Here is a 19,733-nt window from a genome sequence, read left to right on the forward strand (position 1 = left end):
AGTATTTCCTAAGTCTGAGCTTGGTGTCAATTGGGGGTCCAGATCCAAATGGGAGCAGACAATCTAGTTAGGAAGATAATAAATGGTGAAGCAAAATTTCAAGCCTAGAATGTAATTACACATAATTTCATAAACTGCTAGGGGCTTATGGGAGTTAAAAGGAGTTTAGGGAAAGAAGAGTTTACTTTAGCTTGAGATGGTCAAGAAAGGTTTTCTGAAAAGTAGGATTTGACTTGGAGTTTGAAGGAAGGTTAGGCCAGGAGAGAGGGCACTAGGAGGGACAAGTGCCTGGGGAAGGCCAAGCAACTATGCAGGATAACATAAAGTAGTTGGGAGCTTATGAGCAGAATAGCTTGCTAGAGTGATGTTTTTGTTTAAGGGAAATATGGCAGAGGGAAAAACAATGGGAACACAGAAAGGTCTTGAATGTTAGCCTTTTTTTTTTTTTTTTTTTTTTTTTGCTCTTTAGGGCTGCACCCACAACATTTGGAGGTTCCCAGGCTAAGGATCAAATCAGAGCTATAGTTGCTATACCACAGCCACAGCAACGCCAGATTCAAGCTGCATCTGCAACCTACACCACAGGTCAGAGCAACACAGGATACTTAACCCACTGAGTGAGGCCAAGGATCAAATCTGTGTCCTCATGGATGCTAGTCAGATTTGTTAACCACTGAGCCACAACAGGAACTCCAAGGTCTTGAATGTTAGGCTAAGATTGGACTTGATTCTGCAAATTATATGGAAACACTGGATGTTTTGAGTAGAAAAGTACATTTTAACACAAGCAGTTTAATAGATTAATTTCAATAGTCCAAGTGACAAAATTAGGATGGAGGTGATGGAAACTCAATAGATGGGATTAAGGGTTGATCTAAAGGAGTTGCAGACTTTAATGACTGATAGGATAGTATACTTAATGGAAAGGTATTGACCTTGAGGTTTGTTTTTATTTTTTTGTCTTTCTAGTGCCACACCCATGGCATATAGAGGTTCCCAGACTAGGGGTCCAGCTGGAGCTGTAACCACCGGCCTACACCAGAGCTACAGCAACACAGGACCTCCTGTCTGCAACCTATGCCACAGCTCATGGCAACTCCAGATCCTTAACCCATGGAACAAGGCCAGGGATTGAACCCACATCCTCATGGATGCTAGTAGGGTTTGTTAACCACTGAGCCACGACAGGAACCTCTTTATTTTATTTTTTGATCTTGAAGTTTGAAGTTAGTAAAATAGAAAATGAACAGTTTTGGAGGAGGCATAAATTCAATTTGAGATATTTTAAGATTTAAGTAATAGCAAGAAGGAAAAGTAAAAAAATCCAATAGACAACTGGAAGTGTGATAGTGTGACCCTGCTGAGATGTGGTCATAGCCTTGTAAGTGAAAGACAACTCCAAGAAAAAATACACAGAGACTGAATCTTAGGAAAGATGTCCATATGTGCAGCCTTGATGGAGAAATAGCCAAAGAAACAGAGGCACACAGTATTAAAGAAGTGCAAGGAGAAGAGAGTGGCCACAGCATCAAACACAGCAGAGAACCACGCACAATGAGATCAAGGGAAGACTCTTCAAGGTTACTGTTGCCTTTTCCAGTACAGACAACACAGAGCAAAAGGGAGCAATACAGATGACAGAGCAACACAGTGAAACACAGATGATGCAAGATTAAGGAGTGACCAAGTCATAACAAAGTTAGAATGTATCTTTTAGATGAAAGGAAAAGTAGTATGGAAACTGAAGGAGAATGTAAAAGCAAGGGCTCTTGTTGTCTTTTAATTTATGATAGTGGTGACATAGATTTCTTTTTTGATTAAGGAGAAGGGAAAAAATGAGAGAAAATTGTTTGATGGTATCTAAAACTGCAGAGGAACAGGAATCTGAGGAGATAAAGTCCTGAAGGAGAAAGGTCCTCTGGTAAAGGGGTGAGCCCTATAAATGGTGGACCCCCTCGAACAAAAAGCAACCCCAAACAAATTTGCCTCCACATATCTGGAAGAAGAGGGGTGCCAAGATGGAATATTCAGGCTTCTTGGGGCCTCACCACCTCAATAAAGTAGCATGTAGGTTATTTTCAAACTCTGGGCCTGGAGGTAAAGTGGAAGAACGGAAAAGGTTTGGAGTGGCCCTTGTATTAGGAAATTGGCAACAGGTGAACAAGAAGCATTGCTAAGCAACAGTTGAGATGAGTGTGAATACACTAAGTAAGCACAGACACACACCTAAAGACAGTGGGCTTGACTCCAGGATGTGGAACTAACACGACAGGCTGGGAAAAGTGAAGTGGGCATTTGAATGCAAGGAGCTAAAGGCAGCACCAACGTCACTGGAGTCCACACGGAATTAAAACACCTCAATTGGGATCGTCCAGGAACTCGATCATGCCAACAACAGGAAGATGCTTAAGAATAGTGTGCAAAAACAACTGGAGACCATGTCGACTCTGAGCATTCCAATTTAAAATGTACTTGTTGGGAATCCAGCAAAGGCCAGTAACCAACTGAGTGCCACATGCCCAGTATTGGGCTTGGGCATGTTGGGGATACAGAAGAAATACCAGGCAGTGTTCCTGCCCTCGAGGACATTTATTGTAGTTGGAGGGAGGGGATCAGCACATCTGAACCCTGTGAGTGCATCCACACTGTGCAGTAGAGTTAGGACTCAAATATTGTGAAGAACTGGCAGGATGAGAGCTGGTTAAGAAGAGAACAGTATGGCAGAATGGGAGTCAACCCGTCACCTACCTTCTTCACATCCTCCCCAATATTCACAGCCAAGCCACACAGCTTGAACCCTCAAGACACTGTAAATGGAGCCAAGGAAAGAGCAACTGTGAGTTCCTTTTCATATGAGAGAGACCTGAAAGCTACACTCATTTCTCTGCTCAGAGAGATTTGAAAGCAATACTCATCTTCCTTCTGTGCTTGGTGCAGGGTACTTTGCCCAGCAAAGCAAGTTGTATTACAAGGAGGAAATGAGATTTGTGAGAGGTGAAGAGAAGCCTGGAGTTCTTTAAAAAAATTACATATTCTCCCTCAGATATATGGAGATATAATTGATACAGAACATAGTATAAGTTTAAAGTGATGACATAATGATTGACATATGTATAGGTATATTGCAAAAGGATCACCACAAGATGAGTTAACCCCCATCACTTCATGTAGTTATAATTTCTTCCCTCATGATGAGAACTTATAAGATCAATTCTCTTAGTAACTTCAAATACCCAGAGCAGTCATCATGGAGGCCTTGATGAGAAGGCAGTGGCCAGGAGCCACTCCATAGCTCACAGCCATTGTGTGCATGACCAGTCCTTATGAGCATTCCCATGGGCTGTGCAAAGCCTGCTTTCCAGTGTTCCCTTAATCCCACCCCACTCCTGGGGTCTCCCCCCACTTCAGAGCATGCTGTTTATATTATTCAGGTCTGGGGAGGCATTCTGGCTCAGCCACTTAGCAGCTGTGTGACCTTGGGCAAGTCACTTGAGATGAGTGGGTCTCATCTCCCTTTCCAATTCTTGGAGGAACTGTGTGGCATAAAACAATTGCTTTATGTTATTGTCATTTTCAGTGACTTCTTCCCCTTATCTTCTTTGGTAGTGAAAATGATCATTTCCTCCTTCCCATTTCTTTCATTCGACCACACTGCTTCATAGCAGAGAGCCTTCCCATGGTCAGATGGATCTGAATCAAGTAATCAGCCATTTGTCTGGCATTGGACTCATACCTAGTGACCATTATTTGACTAATGCCTCTCTGATCCAACACACACACACACACACACACACACACACACACACACACACACAACTCACAAATCCCAAGCCCCATTCAGAGCTACTGAATCTGAATCTTACAGAGATGAGGCCTGGAATCTACATATTTTTTAAAGCTTCCACCCCTGATTAAGAATACTGTACCTGATCAGACTCATTCCATGAGAATCCATAACGATATTCATTAAACAAAAATAGATGGATTATTTTCTATTGGGCTAACTTCAGAGGCTGTGGTTGCCACAGTGATAGTGTAGGAACAAATGGAAAGGGATCTTCCCAACTGGGGACTTACTATTTCACAGAAATCTACCATCAAAAACAATGTTGTTGTTTGTTGTCTGCTGTTTTCTACACACTGAAACAATCAGGCTAGAGTTCAGGCTGGTTTTTCTCCCATCTTTTTTTGCTTATTTTAGTGAAAGATAACCATCTCTCCATCATGGATCTCTGCTTCACCTGTCATCACATGACTCATGTCTTTCTAAAGAGTTGAGGACCAAGGAATCCATGGAAAGGGAAGAGGAGGGGTATGTAACAGAGGAAAAAGGGATTAGAGGCTGAGAGTGGGGATGCTGGGGGAACAGAGGCAGACCAGTGGCAGAGATGCCTGTGAATTGAATGTCCCATATGTGTAGTGCTGGCAAAAGGACCTACAATTCAGCAGATCAGTGCTAAAGAAATAGCTTTTTAGATATTTCCAATGTCTTGCTCTGTCTTGCACTTTTAGGTGAGTGTGTGTGTGTGAGTGTGTGTGTGTGTGAAATGGGGGTGGCTGTACACTCAGAGTTGAAAATAAAAAAGCTCTCTCTATTGACTCCTGAATGGCTGAGATAAAGAGAACCACATGGGACTCATTGTCAGAAATGAGAGCTCAGAAGCTGGCCTCCTTTTTCCCATTATTGTGCTATTTTCCTCCTTCCCTCTACCCCTCCCACCTCAAAATGTTCCCTCAGCCCCCGCCCACCCCCCAACCCCCCCAAACAACCCAAAGACCCTCTTTTCAAGCTCCCATTGCCGAGGCCCCCTCAACAGAGCCCAAGACCTCCATTCAGAGTCACTGGTTTGGGTAAAATCCCTTATTCACCCCCTCGCCACCCCCTGCCCCATCAGCTGAGCCTCAGTTCAGACCTCACAAAACAAAACAAAACCAGCCCATAGAATTGATGGTTGCTGCTGGAGGACCCCCTCCACTCTTTCCCCTCGGGGGGGCTCCTGCCCAGGCAGCTTCTATTCTCCATGGTTCCCTCCCTCCTGCCCCCAGGTCCCGCTGGATTTTTGTAGTTAACAAGTGCACACTGTTATTATTGTGCCCCCTATCATATTTATTCCCTTTCAGAGCTGATCTGCACTTTTGTCAGAGGCAACCGAGGCATCTTTTGACATTTTAGCCTTTCTGTCTGCTGGGGAGTGATGACAGTGGTGGCAGCAGGGGCAACCCAAGCTTCTAAGATGAGCAAGCAAGGCAGAAATGAGGAAGAAGAGAACAAAACCCCAGAACAAGGGCGACTGGAGAGGAAAGAGAAAAACAGTGTAACTTGTTAGTGACCCAATGTGGAAGAGGTAAGGGGAGGAGGACGCTAATGAGTTTGATGACACTTGTATTTAAAAAGCTCTTTATTTCCCAGCAAGGCTGCGAGCTGGCCAACTTTGTTAAAACACACTCAGCTTAAACTTTTATTTTCACCACTTCCCTCAAGTTTAGGGAAATGAGAGAGAGAAACAGAGAGAGTGAGAAAGAGTGAAACCCAGAGAGATTCAGAGAGAAATATCAACAAAGAAAGAAAGGAAGAGAAAGCAAAGAAATAAAAATATTTTGGGCATTTTTAAACTAACACTCAATTGAAAGGTGGCTACCAGATGCAGCAAAGGTCCCCTGAGCCTTTTTAAAGTGTAAAGCTCAGGAAATGTCACCAGAATCCCAACACTTTAGTGATGAGCAAATTTCCCAGATCCCTTCATACCCATTTCCATTGAGAACTTTGTGGTCATGGGATAGAAGTAATGTTTGAACGTGTTGTTCCAATTAATGATACAGAGAGCGCTGAAATATCAATGGAGAGGAACTTAAAGAAAACACAGCTAATTAATTTTCACTTGACCTCTCAGACAGTGGTGTTTTTATTCCACTTGTACATATGAGGAAAGGAAGCTGAACAGGACTGTGATCTGCACAAAGCCCAAGGTAAAGTGAGGGATCAAGAACATCTGACTGCCCCAGGCCCACAGCCAGCAAAAAACTACCAAAACTCCACTCTCGTATTCCTAGGAAAGAACACATTTACATTGAGGAGGAAATCTGAAGACAACATTCCAATGTGCTCCTTTTGGAGAAGAGCGTGTGTCCAGAGAACATTAAAGGAAGGGATTAGCCTGTGGGATTAGTCATCTCCTGACCTGATTTTCTCCCTTATAAGACAAAAAGAGGAATCTCATGAAAAGGCTATGTAGAGGAAGATGCTCCAAGTCTTCTCTGATCATGTTTTCACTTTTTCTAAATAACATGTTGTATTCTTAAAACCTTTATCCTTCCAAACTGCTCTGAACATTCACAAACACTCATCAAGCCTAAGGACAGTCGTAGGTGGCCTCTATTAGTACCCTCAGCTCTCAGACAGAGAAATGAGCTTGGAGAAAGTAAATCTCCAGCGCAAGGTTACTCAGAAGCTCCATGGTAGAATGAGGTCTAGAATTCATCATTCTTAGGCTCAATGTCATCCACGATGTCCTTCAACAAAATTTCCAATGGCTTATTCTTATTTTTAGGCCCAGGCTTTCCCCTTGTCTCCTTGTGCAAACTTAAAAAGCTGCCCATTACATCTTTTATAATCTTTTCTGTGACATGAAATCTAATATTCTTACAGGTTTTACTTCTGAATAACGCTGTCAGCCTTCACTTTATTCTCTCTTCATACAACTTCTCTCCATACTAGGCTTGACTCATTTGTAATTGAAGGCAGAAGCAGGACATCTGCCCCAATTTCCCTTTCATTTGAGAATAGGTACCCCAACTGGTATTAGCAGAAAAAAAAAATTACTCCATGATACTTGGATAGTGCTTCATAGTTTACAAAAAGGCTTCAGATAGCTTTTCAGTTGAACTGCACTACAGCCCCAAGAGTTTTACAGATGAGGAAACTGAGTCAGGCTTAAAGAGGTCATGTCATGGGCCCAAGTCACACAGCTAGGAAGTTGTGTGTACGTCTGGGAGGTGGTGGGGAGCAACAAGAATCCAAGTTTTTTAGGAGTCAGGCACAGAATGTTTTATGCTGTTCTGGAGAATGAATTTTCTCTGTTTTTACTGAAGATATTAACATTAGCAATACCATCTCCAAAAATAATTCAACCTCAAAGAACATTTGCAGGTATGATAGACAAAAGTATTTCTCAGGTCTTACTGAGGAACCTAGGAATACTACTGGAAAATCAGAAAGACAGCAACGAATGTAAGGTAAACTGTAATCTCTTTGGATGTAGGAATGTAATATTTGGATGACTTTGAAACATTCTGCCATGTTGTGGGCATAATTTATCCAGGTAACCTGTACCAGATTTGAGGTAAGAACTATAACCCATTTTTAAAAAGAATGAATGTGTTCTCTAGATTTTGAGTGAAGCGTCCAAAATATTAATTAGGTCAGTAGTGCTGGTGGTCAATAGTGTTGTCTAAATCATCTCTGTCTTTACTAATTTTGTGTCTAGTTATATCGGTTGCTGAAAAAGGAAATAGAAATTAGTTCTATTAATTGTATTAAAATATTTCCAGCTGTTATGGTGGACTTGTCTATTTGCCCCTTTGATTCTGTCTATTTTCACTTTTTATATTATCATTTATTATTTTATGTCTTCCTATAGGATAGACCCCTTCATCATTACAAAATGTCTCTCTCTCTGGAAATACTCTGTCTTAAAATCTATTTTATTTGATATTAATATAACCGTTCCACCTATCTTCTGCTTACTCCTCGTGTGGTTTATTTTTTCTACTCAGTTAGTTTCAACCTATATCATCCATGCATAATCCATACATCTAAATTCCTGTTTACCTAAGAGCCCTTTGTAAATTTCATTAATTTAAGTAAGATATTAAAAGTAGGATCATCTCTAGGTAAATCAATAAGAGAAATTTCTGAATCTAAAAAGTTAGAATCGGTGCAGATGGCCTGGTTAACTGATGTGGTCAACTCCCTTGACCCATGCTGGAAGCAAAGCTTATCTTCTGAACTCTCCATTTCCTTGCCTCTCTCTTCTCATTCAGATTTCCTCCAAGTCTTCTCATAGTTCTGACTGCCATCTTTTTCTCTTCCTCTCCAGAAATTAAACTCTTGTCTCTGATCTTGTCACCATTGTCCATGATCATTAGAGTTTTCCTCACCTGACATCCCTGCCTCTCATCTCTCCGACCAAAAGATACAAGCAGGAATCTCATTGAATTCTTTCTCCTGGGAGTCCGTCCTCCATGCTCCCTTTGTCTCCTTTTTAACACCTTGGTTTGGTAATCTTGCTCATATGCTTCTTGAAATGGCTCACATTTTGATGCTTCCTTTTCTTCCTTCGAATCCCTCCATAAACCTTACTTCTTTTTCTTGGTCTCCCAGTTCTTTCCTCCTTTCCAGCCACATGAACTCAACTAGATGTCTGTTTATACAGTGTTTTGTTTATGTCTAAATCAGACAGTCAACGCCTTGAGGCTGGGGTTTCATTCTCAGAGTTCTGTGCTTTGCAAAATGCCATCTGCACTTACCACACTCTATAAATAATAAATAATCAAGCGAAAGAATCAGTAAACTGGTGCCAGATTACTGATTAGCAAAGCACTCAACACATCGAAAGAGTCACTGCTGCTGCTGACATGAAAACTTTTTCTCCAAGGAAAACAGAGCAATGAAAAAAAAAAACCTTGGAAAAGACACTTATTCGCAATTCCATTTGGACGAGGTAGGGGACAAACTGACTGTGGAGGGCAAGGCTCTCAGGGCTCCCTTCCCATCCTCTGTCTCCTAAAGTAACTTCCATTTGGACTGAGCACTCTCTCCAGGTCTTATTACTCCTCTGTATCCAACCCCTGGTACAGTGCCTGACAGGAAGTAGCCATAGGATAGACCTTGTCTTTATTTGTGACCTGAATGTAAAGAATTAAGGGGATACTTATCCCATTCCAGTGCCTAGCTATCAAACTATTGTTTGAGAGAGAACCTAACTCTTGACTAATTTGTGAATATATCCAACTGCTACAGGAATAGATTTACTATAATTAAACTAAGTATGATAGTCATAATTTGATATTCAGAACATGAAAAAGTATGTGCAATAGACTCTGGTTAAGTAGGGGTATATATATATATATACACACACATACACCCATATCTATTTTCATTTTTGATATATACATATATTTACATTTGCACATATAAATATTTTAATATATATATCAAATGAAAATATATGTGAAACATATATGCAAATCTGTGTATCTATATCTATAATTTCAAAATCGTTCAATTAAAATATTTGCTACTTAAAGGGATACATCCTCAGCTATATAGAAAACTCATATTACAGAGGACTTGTACTGAGGGCCCTAGTGTGTTGGAGATGAAATTTCAGTTTATTGTCATTATATACCTTAGCTATATACCTAGGCATATGCCTTTCTGGCTTGCTCTCCCAACTGCTAAGATGTACCTGATCTCAACACACACATCCAACAAGATTGAGTGTGAACATCCATCTATTCATTCAGGACACATTTCTTAAGCTCCTATGAACCAGCTCTGTCATGAGTAGGATGTGGTGTTAGCCCTTTAAGAGGACTACAGCAGGGAAGGGTCTTAAGTCACAGCTTTACTTTGGGATGGAAGGTGAAGTTGAGTTTGCTAAAGACATGACAATGATGGTCTAGATACCTTGCCTGTATCTTTTCAATTTCAAATACAGAAGACTCCCCTTCTCATCTGTGACAGACCTACCACTAACTAGGCTAACAGAAAAAGACCTCGAGGCCAGAGAGAAGGCAGAAATGAAAGTGTACACTGAGAAGATAAAGTGGAGAGATGTTGGAGAGAGGAGGCAGAGACAAAGCGAAGTATGCTTGTAGAAGTAATACTGGTCCAGCACGGATCTTGTGGATGCTATGGGGCCCAGTGTTTGTAGAGATCTGTGTTCCCTTTCTTGACCTGAGTGGGATCTTACAGCACCAAGCAATGATTTGCTGCACTGGAATGACTTACATGGAAAAAAATAACTAATTAGGACAGTTCCAAGCCCCTGGAGAGTTGGCAAATAGGCTTGTTGTTAGGAAGAGATGTCTAGGAAGATGATTTACAATATACGTTTTTGGCTGTATAAAGATGATTTGTTCAAAAGGGCTCAGCTGCCTCTTCATTTAAGGGGCTCTGGATTTGTGAACTGGCTCAAGCCTAGGGGTTGAATGAAGGGCCACTGTGGTAATTCAAGTCAGAGTTCTCTTGAACAAATCTAGAGATTTTCTGATTTTACAAATTAAATACATCTTCAGTAGACTGTCCATCTATTCAGTTCTAGGGACACCAAGATTAACTAGCCAATGCCTTGGACTTCTGAAATTCAAATCATTCTGTTTATTGTTTTCACTCTGTTGCCCATTACGGTAACCATATCCACATTGTTTCTGGTGACTGTCTGCCACTTTGCCCCTGCCATCCATGGATCCCATCATCCCCAGTGAATTCAGGGGGACCAGTTAGATGGCAACACAGAGGAAATGGAGGGTGCTGAAGCTCCCTTCATGATTTCTTATAGACCAGATAAAAGGAGTGTCCTCTGGACTCTCTTGGGAAACACAGTGGGAAGTGGCAGGTCTTATAAGGTAGGTCTACTCTAGCATTCAGATCTCATTAGGACTTTAGATATCTTTCTCTGTGGCAGCCTAGTCCTTTGGTCTCAGACTCCTCGGCATTCTTAGAAATTATTGGGAACTCCAAAGAGTTTTTGTTCACTTGGGATATGTCTATCATTGAGCATCATATTAAAAATTAAAACTGAGAAATTAAAAAATATTCTTTTGATACTATACCAAAACTTGGTAAGTATTAAGTAAGTATGAAATATTTTTTACTCTTAAAATCCACTGATCTATCTTGAACTTTGAATTTTTTTTTTATGCTACTATGTCATTTAGAAAATATTGGTTGGAGTTCCCGTCGTGGCGCAGTGGTTAACGAATCCGACTAGGAACCATGAGGTTGCGGGTTCGGTCCCTGCCCTTGCTCAGTGGGTTAACGATCCAGCGTTGCCGTGAGCTGTGGTGTAGGTTGCAGACGCGGCTCGGATCCCGCGTTGCTGTGGCTCTGGCGTAGGCCGGTGGCTACAGCTCCGATTCGACCCCTAGCCTGGGAACCTCCACATGCCGTGGGAGCGGCCCAAAGAAATAGCAAAAAAAAAAGACCAAAAAAAAAAAAAAAAGAAAATATTGGTTCACTGAGTTTGCATCTTCTAAATGTTGACACATTTTATTTCACATTATTAAAAATTACATTTGTTAATATCAGAAATTGAAAAGCTATCAAGCATATAGTGGCATATAGTTTCACTGGAATGTTCACATTTTTATTGACAAATTTTGCCAGCTGTTTTCATTGAAGTGACATGAAAATGCTAAGAAAATGTCAATAGTTTGTCAGTCAGGTTGTCAAGTAAAATCTGGTATTCCATAAAAGAAAAAAAAAAAACTGGCTAGTTCACTTATAACTCAGTCATACAAGGGCTCTTTCTAGAACTGTCCTACTTCAGTATGCAGCAGAGGTGCTTTGTGTGAACTTCCCATTTCATCACACAGAATATTAAAAAGCTGTGCATTCAAGGGTTGACATTTAATACAACTAATCTTTCTACTACTTTGTCAAGGATATTCTTACATGCAACTCACATGTGCCTTTTTATTGTATATGGCAGTGAAGACTATACTGATGACTAGTATAGTTTGGTGACCCTGCTTGATCTTGCTAACACACTAGCAGATACACCCATTATTGCCTTTTCACCATCAGTGGAACTATCAACGTAATGAAAATGGCAAATAGCATCACAGTATTATTACAAAAATACTTTTGATCTATGGACTCTGTGAAAAGCTGATGGGGATCCCCAGGTTTCAGTGGACTACATTAAAAAAAACCACTGATCTAGAGTGTATCAAGGAAGCTTTGGCCCTTTATTTGGGATAGGCCAACTTTGCTACTTTGCATCCAGAATTCACACAACCCAGGTTGGAGCTATTCCCAGATGCTCTTGGCTGCTTGAGATAGTACTCTGAATCTAGAATCTCTGTTTAGTGTCCCCACCTCAATGAAATAGGCCGACATTATATTCCTTCTACTCTGATCCATCATGCCTAGGATCCATTCCCATATATTACCTCAGGTCCTATCAGTAAAAAATGGGCAAAATCATGCAATTCTTTTTGTGTATGTTGTGCCTTCTCATGGATCATCAACTCTGGTCAGTACTCTTCGGGCCTACTGGGACTTCAATCTGCAGGTTCAGAAGTAATGAGAATGCATGAGACTTCACCGCTCTGGAGACCAGCAAGGAACTGTTCTCTCAGAAGAGCTTTATTTAGAGTAGCTTAATAAGAATCTGTCTTCTTAAAATATAATGTGAGTTCAATGCTGATGACAAGGGCTGGCTGGCAAACAGAAAACCAAATTTTCTGTGCCTCAAGAAGGTTCGGCTGGCATAGCCATAGCACAAGTGTCTCTCCCCAAGTCTGAGAGGTGCAATCCTAACAGGTAGCAATTAGCTCTAGAGGGGCTGTTTGGTTTCAGGGACTCATTCCAAATCTGATGCCTCTACCTCAGCTGCCCCATTACACTGGGCAGAATAAATGACACGTATAGAGGCAAGGCTCAGGATGATGTCAACCTTTTTCCATCTGGAAAGAACTGAAATCACCTGCTCATTTTTGGTAGTTTCTTGTGATTTAAGAAACCATGACTTGGAACTCAATTTCGAACAAAAGATGCCTTTTTCCTAATTACACCACATGGTACATATAAAGCACTCTCATTACCAGCCCTTCAAGGACACATCCCTCTTTTAATTTAGGAGGCCATGTGTGGTCAGAATTAATAAACCCAATTAATTTTTGAAATATTTCATGTTCAATGTGCTGGGAACAGATTCATGCGTCTCAGTTCTTCCTTTAATCTCAGTTCTTCCTTTAATCCCTGCTACCCTCTACTTGTAAATTACACTGGAGACAGCAGTAGAAAAAGGGAGGACTGGGAACCATCATGGTACCTGACATCATAGTAGGAGCAGTGGATGAGATGTGGGTTCCAGCCCTGACTGTGCCATTTGCTAACTATATGACCTTACTGTCATTTTACCTCTTTGGCTCTATTTCCATAATTCTAAGTGAGAGGTTGGGGTGAGTTATATTCAAGGCCCTTTCCATCTCTAAAAGCCAATGAGATGTATGCCTCAGCACCTTCTCTTCTCGCTCCTTCTTGTCTTGGTTTGTGCTCCTCTCCACCTCTCCCTAGAAAATGAGTAAGCTGACGGATGGTTCTAGTTAGGGATAAGCTGGGGATAGTGATTAAGACTGGTGAGGACAAAATACAGATGCTTCTTTCTTCCCCTTTATTTAAGTCCTATTTTCAACAGGAGCCTCCCCTAGACATCAGATGGCTTTGCCATCTTCTGGAGGCTGGCATCACAGGAGCCACCTTGTCCCTTCTCATGTCAATCTTCACCTTCCTTCTAACTCTATCACCTCCAACCTTAGGGAGTGTCTCTGTATGGGCACTGCTCCTGGTGCACCAGCAAACTGGCTCTTTGAAAGTAAAGTGCTGATTTACAGCATTTATCTACGTTCATGGTATAAATATTACTTTTGTGGCCTATTTCAAGCTAACAATGGTTTAACAATCTGCTCAAGAACTTCCTGAATATTTAACACTCTATTCTCTGAAGGCAGTGTGAGCTGATTCCAACACAGCACTGGCCCGACATAGATTGTAAATAGGAACCAGACCTTCTACTTCTTTCACCAGTTCATGGTGTCAACACAATGCAGTCCATAAAACAGGAACACAAGTGAAGTCTTTGACTGACTAAACCTCAACATGACTTAATTTATACAATCTTCCTTACCTTCTGCTATAGTGTGAAGATTTACTTCTCAAAATTCACTTGTTGAAACCTAAGCCCCAATATGAAAGTATCTGGAGGTGGAGTCTTCAGGAGGTAACAGGTCATAAGGATGGAGCCCTCATGAATGGGATTAGTGCCTTATAAAAGAGACCCCAGAAAGCCCTCTCATCCCTTTCTGTCACGTGAGGACACAGTGAGAGGAGGGCCAGGCATCTAGGAACCAGGAAGGGACCCTCATCAGACACCAAGTCTGCTGGTGCCTTGATTTAGAAGGTGCCCCAAATCAACATTACACAAACAAGATCAACTTTAACCTTCCCTGTTCTTATTTTAACAAAGAAAAGGTACATTTAGAGCTAAATTTTAAGCAGTAAATTCCATCTCATACTGGAGTTTCCTTGTAGCCCATGTCAGTCTGTGAGTTATTCAAGGATTCCTTCCCCAAGTGCCATCCATGGTGATCTCTGGGAATCGACCATCAGGTCAGAGAAAGATTTTAGAGACCTATTATTAGCAAATCAGATACGGACTTCACAAAGCTTTAATAAATTAAAGAACCTCCTCTTGGGGTTCTTTCTCTTTTTAGTTCTTCTCTTGTTTAACTTTTGCCCTAACTTTGTTGTGCAAACTTGCTTTGCAGGGCCATGCCAGCTGCGGCTCTGGGACAAAGTGTTCCTTTTCCAGGCAGAGATGTTTCATCTGGAGCCAGACTTGACTTTTCTTTTAGCCATAATGTAAGCATGGAACTATGAAAATGAACAGTACAAATAAGGTTTTTATGGCTTTCTCTAACAACGTTGAAAGCCAGGAAAGGCAATATCAGAATTCAGTCATTCGTTTTCCTTCCTTATTAACCTGATTTCAATTTCTCTTCCAGAATAAATATTTGACACATTTCTTCATTAGTGCAGAGCTGGAGAAAGTGCAATAACCTTGGCTCAGGTGGGCTAATACTGCTCTAGCCTGGCAGTTCTGGCTTATGGAGTGCAGTGTGAGGTTTATGACTCCTACCAGGCTGTATGGCAAAAACTAAATAAAGAAGAAGATGAGGTTTCTGAATGAGGGTGTCAGGATTGGATCAGCCGAGAGCAGACACCACAGGTCTAAGCTGAGATATGATGGCAGAGATGTGATGGCAGAGATGTACCAGCAGAGATGTGCCAAAGACCAAACTGTGCATCTGCTGGCAATTCTCACTCCCAGGAGTGCAACCCATTTTCTGAAGGGGAAAAATAGAGGGCACTCAAAATAGAGTGAAGCCCATACAGATGGCCAAAATACACATGAAAAGATGCTTAACATCACTCATTATTAGAGAAATGCAAATCAAAACCACTAAGAGGTACCACCTTATACCAGCCAGAATGGCCATCATCAAAAAGTCTACAAACAATAAACGCTGGAAAAGGTGTGGAGAAAAGGGAGCCCTCATACACTCACTGTTCAGAATTTAAATTGGTGCAACCACTGTGGAAAATAGTATGGAGAGTCCTCAGAAAACTAAAAATAGAATTACCATTTGATCCAGCAATCCCACTCCTGGGCATCTATACAGAGAAAACCACGACTCAAAAAGATACATGTTACTCCAATGTTCATTGAAGCACTCTATACAATAGCCAAGATATGGAAACAACCTAAATGTCCATCAACAGAAGAGTGGATAAAGAAGATGTGGTACATACAGACAATGGAATATTACTCAGTCATTAAAAGGAAAGAAATAAGGCATTGCAGCAACATAGATGGAACTAGAAATGATCATGCTAAGTGAAGTCAGTCAGACACTGAGACACCAACACCAAATGCTATCATTTACATGTGGAATATTAAAAAAAGGACTCAATGAACTTCTTTGCAGAACAGATATTGACTCACATACTTTGAAAAACTTACGGTTTCCAAAGGAGACAGGTTAGGGGATGGGAGGATGTGCTGGGGGTTTGGGATGGAAATGCTATAAAATTGGTTGTGATGTCTGTTGTACAACTTAAACGTAACTGAGTAATTAAAAAATGCTATTAAAAAATAGAGTGAAGCCTTCAACAAATGAAAAGCAGTCAAGTTCTTCACAGTCTTCAGGAATCAAAGCATTAGGAGGCCACTTGCAATCTAGATTAAGAAGCAGTGACACATATGCACATTCCAGACAGACATATAAGATAATTTTGAGAGGGTACAGTCAAGACCAACCTTAAGCAAAATTTTGCGATTTCTCTTGGCATCCCCTACTTTTGTTATTCCACTATCTTATCTTGCTTCTAAATCTCATGGCTTCTCACCATTTACAAATGCCTCCCTAACCCACTCATTCAGTGAGACACTGAATTCTTGCTAAAAAGGGGATACTTCAGTAGAATGTATATGGTGAGTTTGAGAGTTTGGAACTCAGGTTTAGATGTAAACATTGCCCTCCTGACTGCTCTCTAGTCCAGTGATGTACAAACCTGCAAGCAGACCTAGAGTTGCTTGGGAAGCCTTTCAAAATACCAATCCATTCTTTTCCCTTACCATCTTCCTCCAAGGAAGCAGGGAAGTGAGGGGGAGGGGGTACTATGATGATGTGGTGGTGGGAGGCAGCCTGATGGTTGAGGAATAAAGTGGGGAAGATGCAAAGGAGGAGGGATCAAGATGGTGGGGTAGGAGGGCTTGGAGCTCACCTCCTCCACAAACACATCAAAAATACATCTACATGTGGAACAAGTCTCACAGAAAACCACCTGGAAACTGCTGCAAGAAAGATTTCCATGTAACCAGGTAGGACAGAAGAGGGACCTAGAAAAGGTCTTCACGGGCAGATCCTCACCCTGTGGAACTACTGAATTGAGCCACAGACTGGTTGTCCTAGTCCTGGGGTCCTGCACAGAGGGAAAAGAAAAATCCCCCTTGGCTGCTGAGATAACCACTTGGACAGATAGAAGGGCTGGAGAAGCCTAGACTCTACTTATGAGGAGTGCACACAGGCTGGCTTACTATAGTCAGGGTGCAGGGAGCCTTGAACTGGTGGCTGCCACCATGCTGCATTCTCCAATTGGAACATGGTAAACACCGTGGCCCTGTCCACTTGATGCTATAGCCTGGTGTGAGATCAGGGCCAACCAGGCCATGGGAAAAGACTTGGTTTAGCTATGCAGAGACAGGCTGGGGGGCCTGGAGTGTGATCCAGGAAGGATGGCAGTGGCTGTTGTCAGCATGGGCTCAGGAGCATGCTGCAGCCAAATGAGAGCTCTGGCCCTGCCCACTCCACTCTGCAGCTTAGCACTGGATCTGGGGTACACAGGTCCTGGGAGAAGACTGCCACAGAGGCAGCCCATATCTCTGGCAGCAGTGCTGCCACCTCAATTCCTGCAGCCTCAATGCCCCAACCTCTAGCCCCAGGCTAGCAAATGCTCCAGCCCAGTTTACCCCATGTCACAGCCTTGCACTAGATCTGAGATGACCATGACAGGGGAAGGCTTGGCTGTATATGAACACAGCAGTGGATACCTACACAGGCAGTGCATTAATCCTCTGTGAGCACATGGGTTTCACTTATTTCAGCAATCATCCTACTAAGGGACAGGGCATGAACTCAAAGGGAAAAGAGCCTGATTAAGTTTAACCCTCAGGGCTTCCAACAACTAGGGAATAGGGAACAGATCCCATCCCTGACAGTCTGATGGCAGCCATGGGTGGAGAGGAAGTTCTACCTGATACCCACATTAAGCACAACCCCTAACAAGGTAATAACAGCCAGCACCCCTGAAGAAAGGCATGGCTGGCATCCATATCAAAACCAGACCTTTCACCAAAGACAATGAACATACATAGTCCACAAAGGGGTGCTCTCACATAGAAATACTCTTCAAGGAGTTCCCATCAGGGCTCAGTAGAAATGAATCTGACAAGCATCCATGAGAAAGCAGGTTTGATTCCAGGCCTTGCCCAGTGGATTAAGTATCTGGTATTGCCATGAGCTGTAGTGTAGTTCACAGACTTGGCTTGGATCTGGCATTGCTGTGGCTGTGGTGTAGGCTAGTGGCTACAGCTCCAATTGGACCCCTAGCCTGGGAAACTCCATATGCCACAGGAAGCTGTGCTAAAAAGAAAAAAAAACAAAATACCTCTTCAAGAACACAATGGATACTGTTTCTCCTAAATTCATAAAAGGCAGATAAAGTTAAGTAAAATAAAGAGCAGAGGAACTAGTCCCAATTAAAAGAGCAAGAGAAAGCCCCTGAAAGAATAAATAATGTAGCAGAGATCACCAGTCTACCAGACCTCAAGTTCACAAAGGTAGTAACGAAAATGCTAACTGAACTAAAAAAGATTATCAATATAAATGTATATTATCAAGAATATAACAAGGAACTGGAAATTATAAAGATGAACAAATCAAAAGTAGATAATTCAATTACTGATATAAAAAGTAATCTAAGAGTTCCCATTGTGGCTCAGAGGGTTAAGGACCTGACATTTCCTCTGTGAGGATGCAGATTTCATCCCTGGCCTCATTCAATGGGTTAAGGATCTGGCATTGCCACAAGTTGCAAAGTACATCTTTGGATCTGGAATTGCTGTGTCTGTGGCATAGGCCTGCAGGTGCAGATCTGATTTGACCCCAGCCCAGGAACTTCCATATGCTACAGGGAGAGCTGAAAAAAAAAAAGCCATCTAGAAGCAATGAATAGCTGACTAAATGACACAGAAGAACAAATAAGTGGTGTGGAAGATAAAATAATGGAATACACACAATCAGAACAGCAGACAGAGGAGTTCCCGTCGTGGCACAGTGGTTAACGAATCCGACTAGGAACCATGAGGTTGCGGGTTCGATCCCTGCCCTTGCTCAGTGGGTTAACGATCCGGCATTGCCGTGAGCTGTGGTGTAGGTTGCAGACGTGGCTCGGATCCTGAGTTGCTGTGGCTCTGGCATAGGCTGGTGGCTACAGCTCCGATTAGACCCCTAGCCTGGGAACCTCCATATGCTGTGGGAGCGGCCCAAGAAATGCCAAAAAGACAAAAAAAAAAAAAAAAAAGAGCAGCAGACAGAAAGACAAATAAAAAAAGAAAACAACCTACTAGATTTAAAGGATCACATAAAATGGGCCAATTTATGCATAATAAGAGTTCCAGAAGGAAAAGTGAAAGAGAAGGGAATAGAAAATGTATTTGAAGAATTATGGCTGGAGATGGGATTAAGACGGCAGAGCAGGAGGACTGGAGCTCACCTTCCCTCATGAAAACAACAAAACTACAATCAACTGCTGAACAATATTCAACAAAATAGACTGGAAACTATTAAAAAAGATATCCTACTCCAAAAGACAAAGAGGAGGTCACATTGAGATCGTAGGAGGGATGATTACATGATATGAGCAACGCCATCACTGCTGGGTGAGCAGCCCACAGACTGGAAAGTAATTTCCACAGACTGGAAAGTAACTATATCACAGAGGATCACTCATGGGAGTGAGAGTTCTGAGACCCACATCAGGTTCCCAAGCCTAAGGATCTGGCATTGGGAGGAGGAGCCCCAGAGCATTTAGCATTGAGGGCCAGGGGGCCTTGTATGCAGGAGCTTCACAGGATTGGGGGAAACAGAAACTCCACTCTTGAAAGATGAACGCAAGATTTCATGTGCACTGAATCCTGGGGCAAAGCAAAGATTCCGCAGGAATCTGAGTCAGACCTGCCTGTGGTTCTTGGAGGATCTCCTGGGAAAACAGGGAGTGACTGTGGCTTGCTGAGGGGGAAGGACATTGGAGGCAAAGGTCTCTGGAATAATCATCAGTGTGAGTTCCTCTAGAGGGGGCCATTTTGGAAAAAATATGGCCC

The 19,733-nt window shown here is 42.1% G+C and overlaps 1 protein-coding gene across 12 annotated transcripts in view; it reads right to left on the reverse strand.

The window, feature by feature from the left end:
* GTPBP8 (GTP binding protein 8) overlaps nucleotides 1–19,733 on the reverse strand; it is a 201,139-nt gene that overhangs the window by 121,893 nt on the left and 59,513 nt on the right. Inside the window, exon 6 of one of the 12 annotated variants that reach the window (XM_084991283.1) lies at nucleotides 2,749–2,807. The exons of 10 other annotated variants lie outside the window; for them this stretch is intronic. In XM_084991283.1, the coding sequence (XP_084847409.1) occupies nucleotides 2,749–2,807 (59 nt within the window). Of the gene's footprint in view, nucleotides 1–2,748; nucleotides 2,808–11,241; nucleotides 14,381–19,733 lie in introns of those variants that run through there. One more of the 12 variants, XM_084991285.1, reaches the window with a different exon arrangement.

The sequence above is a fragment of the Sus scrofa genome, chromosome 13, assembly GCF_054392235.1.
Source record: "Sus scrofa isolate SSC_HxYL_T2T_F1_AM1 chromosome 13, Sscrofa_HxYL_maternal_Yorkshire_Landrace_v2.0, whole genome shotgun sequence".
NCBI lineage: Eukaryota > Metazoa > Chordata > Mammalia > Artiodactyla > Suidae > Sus > Sus scrofa.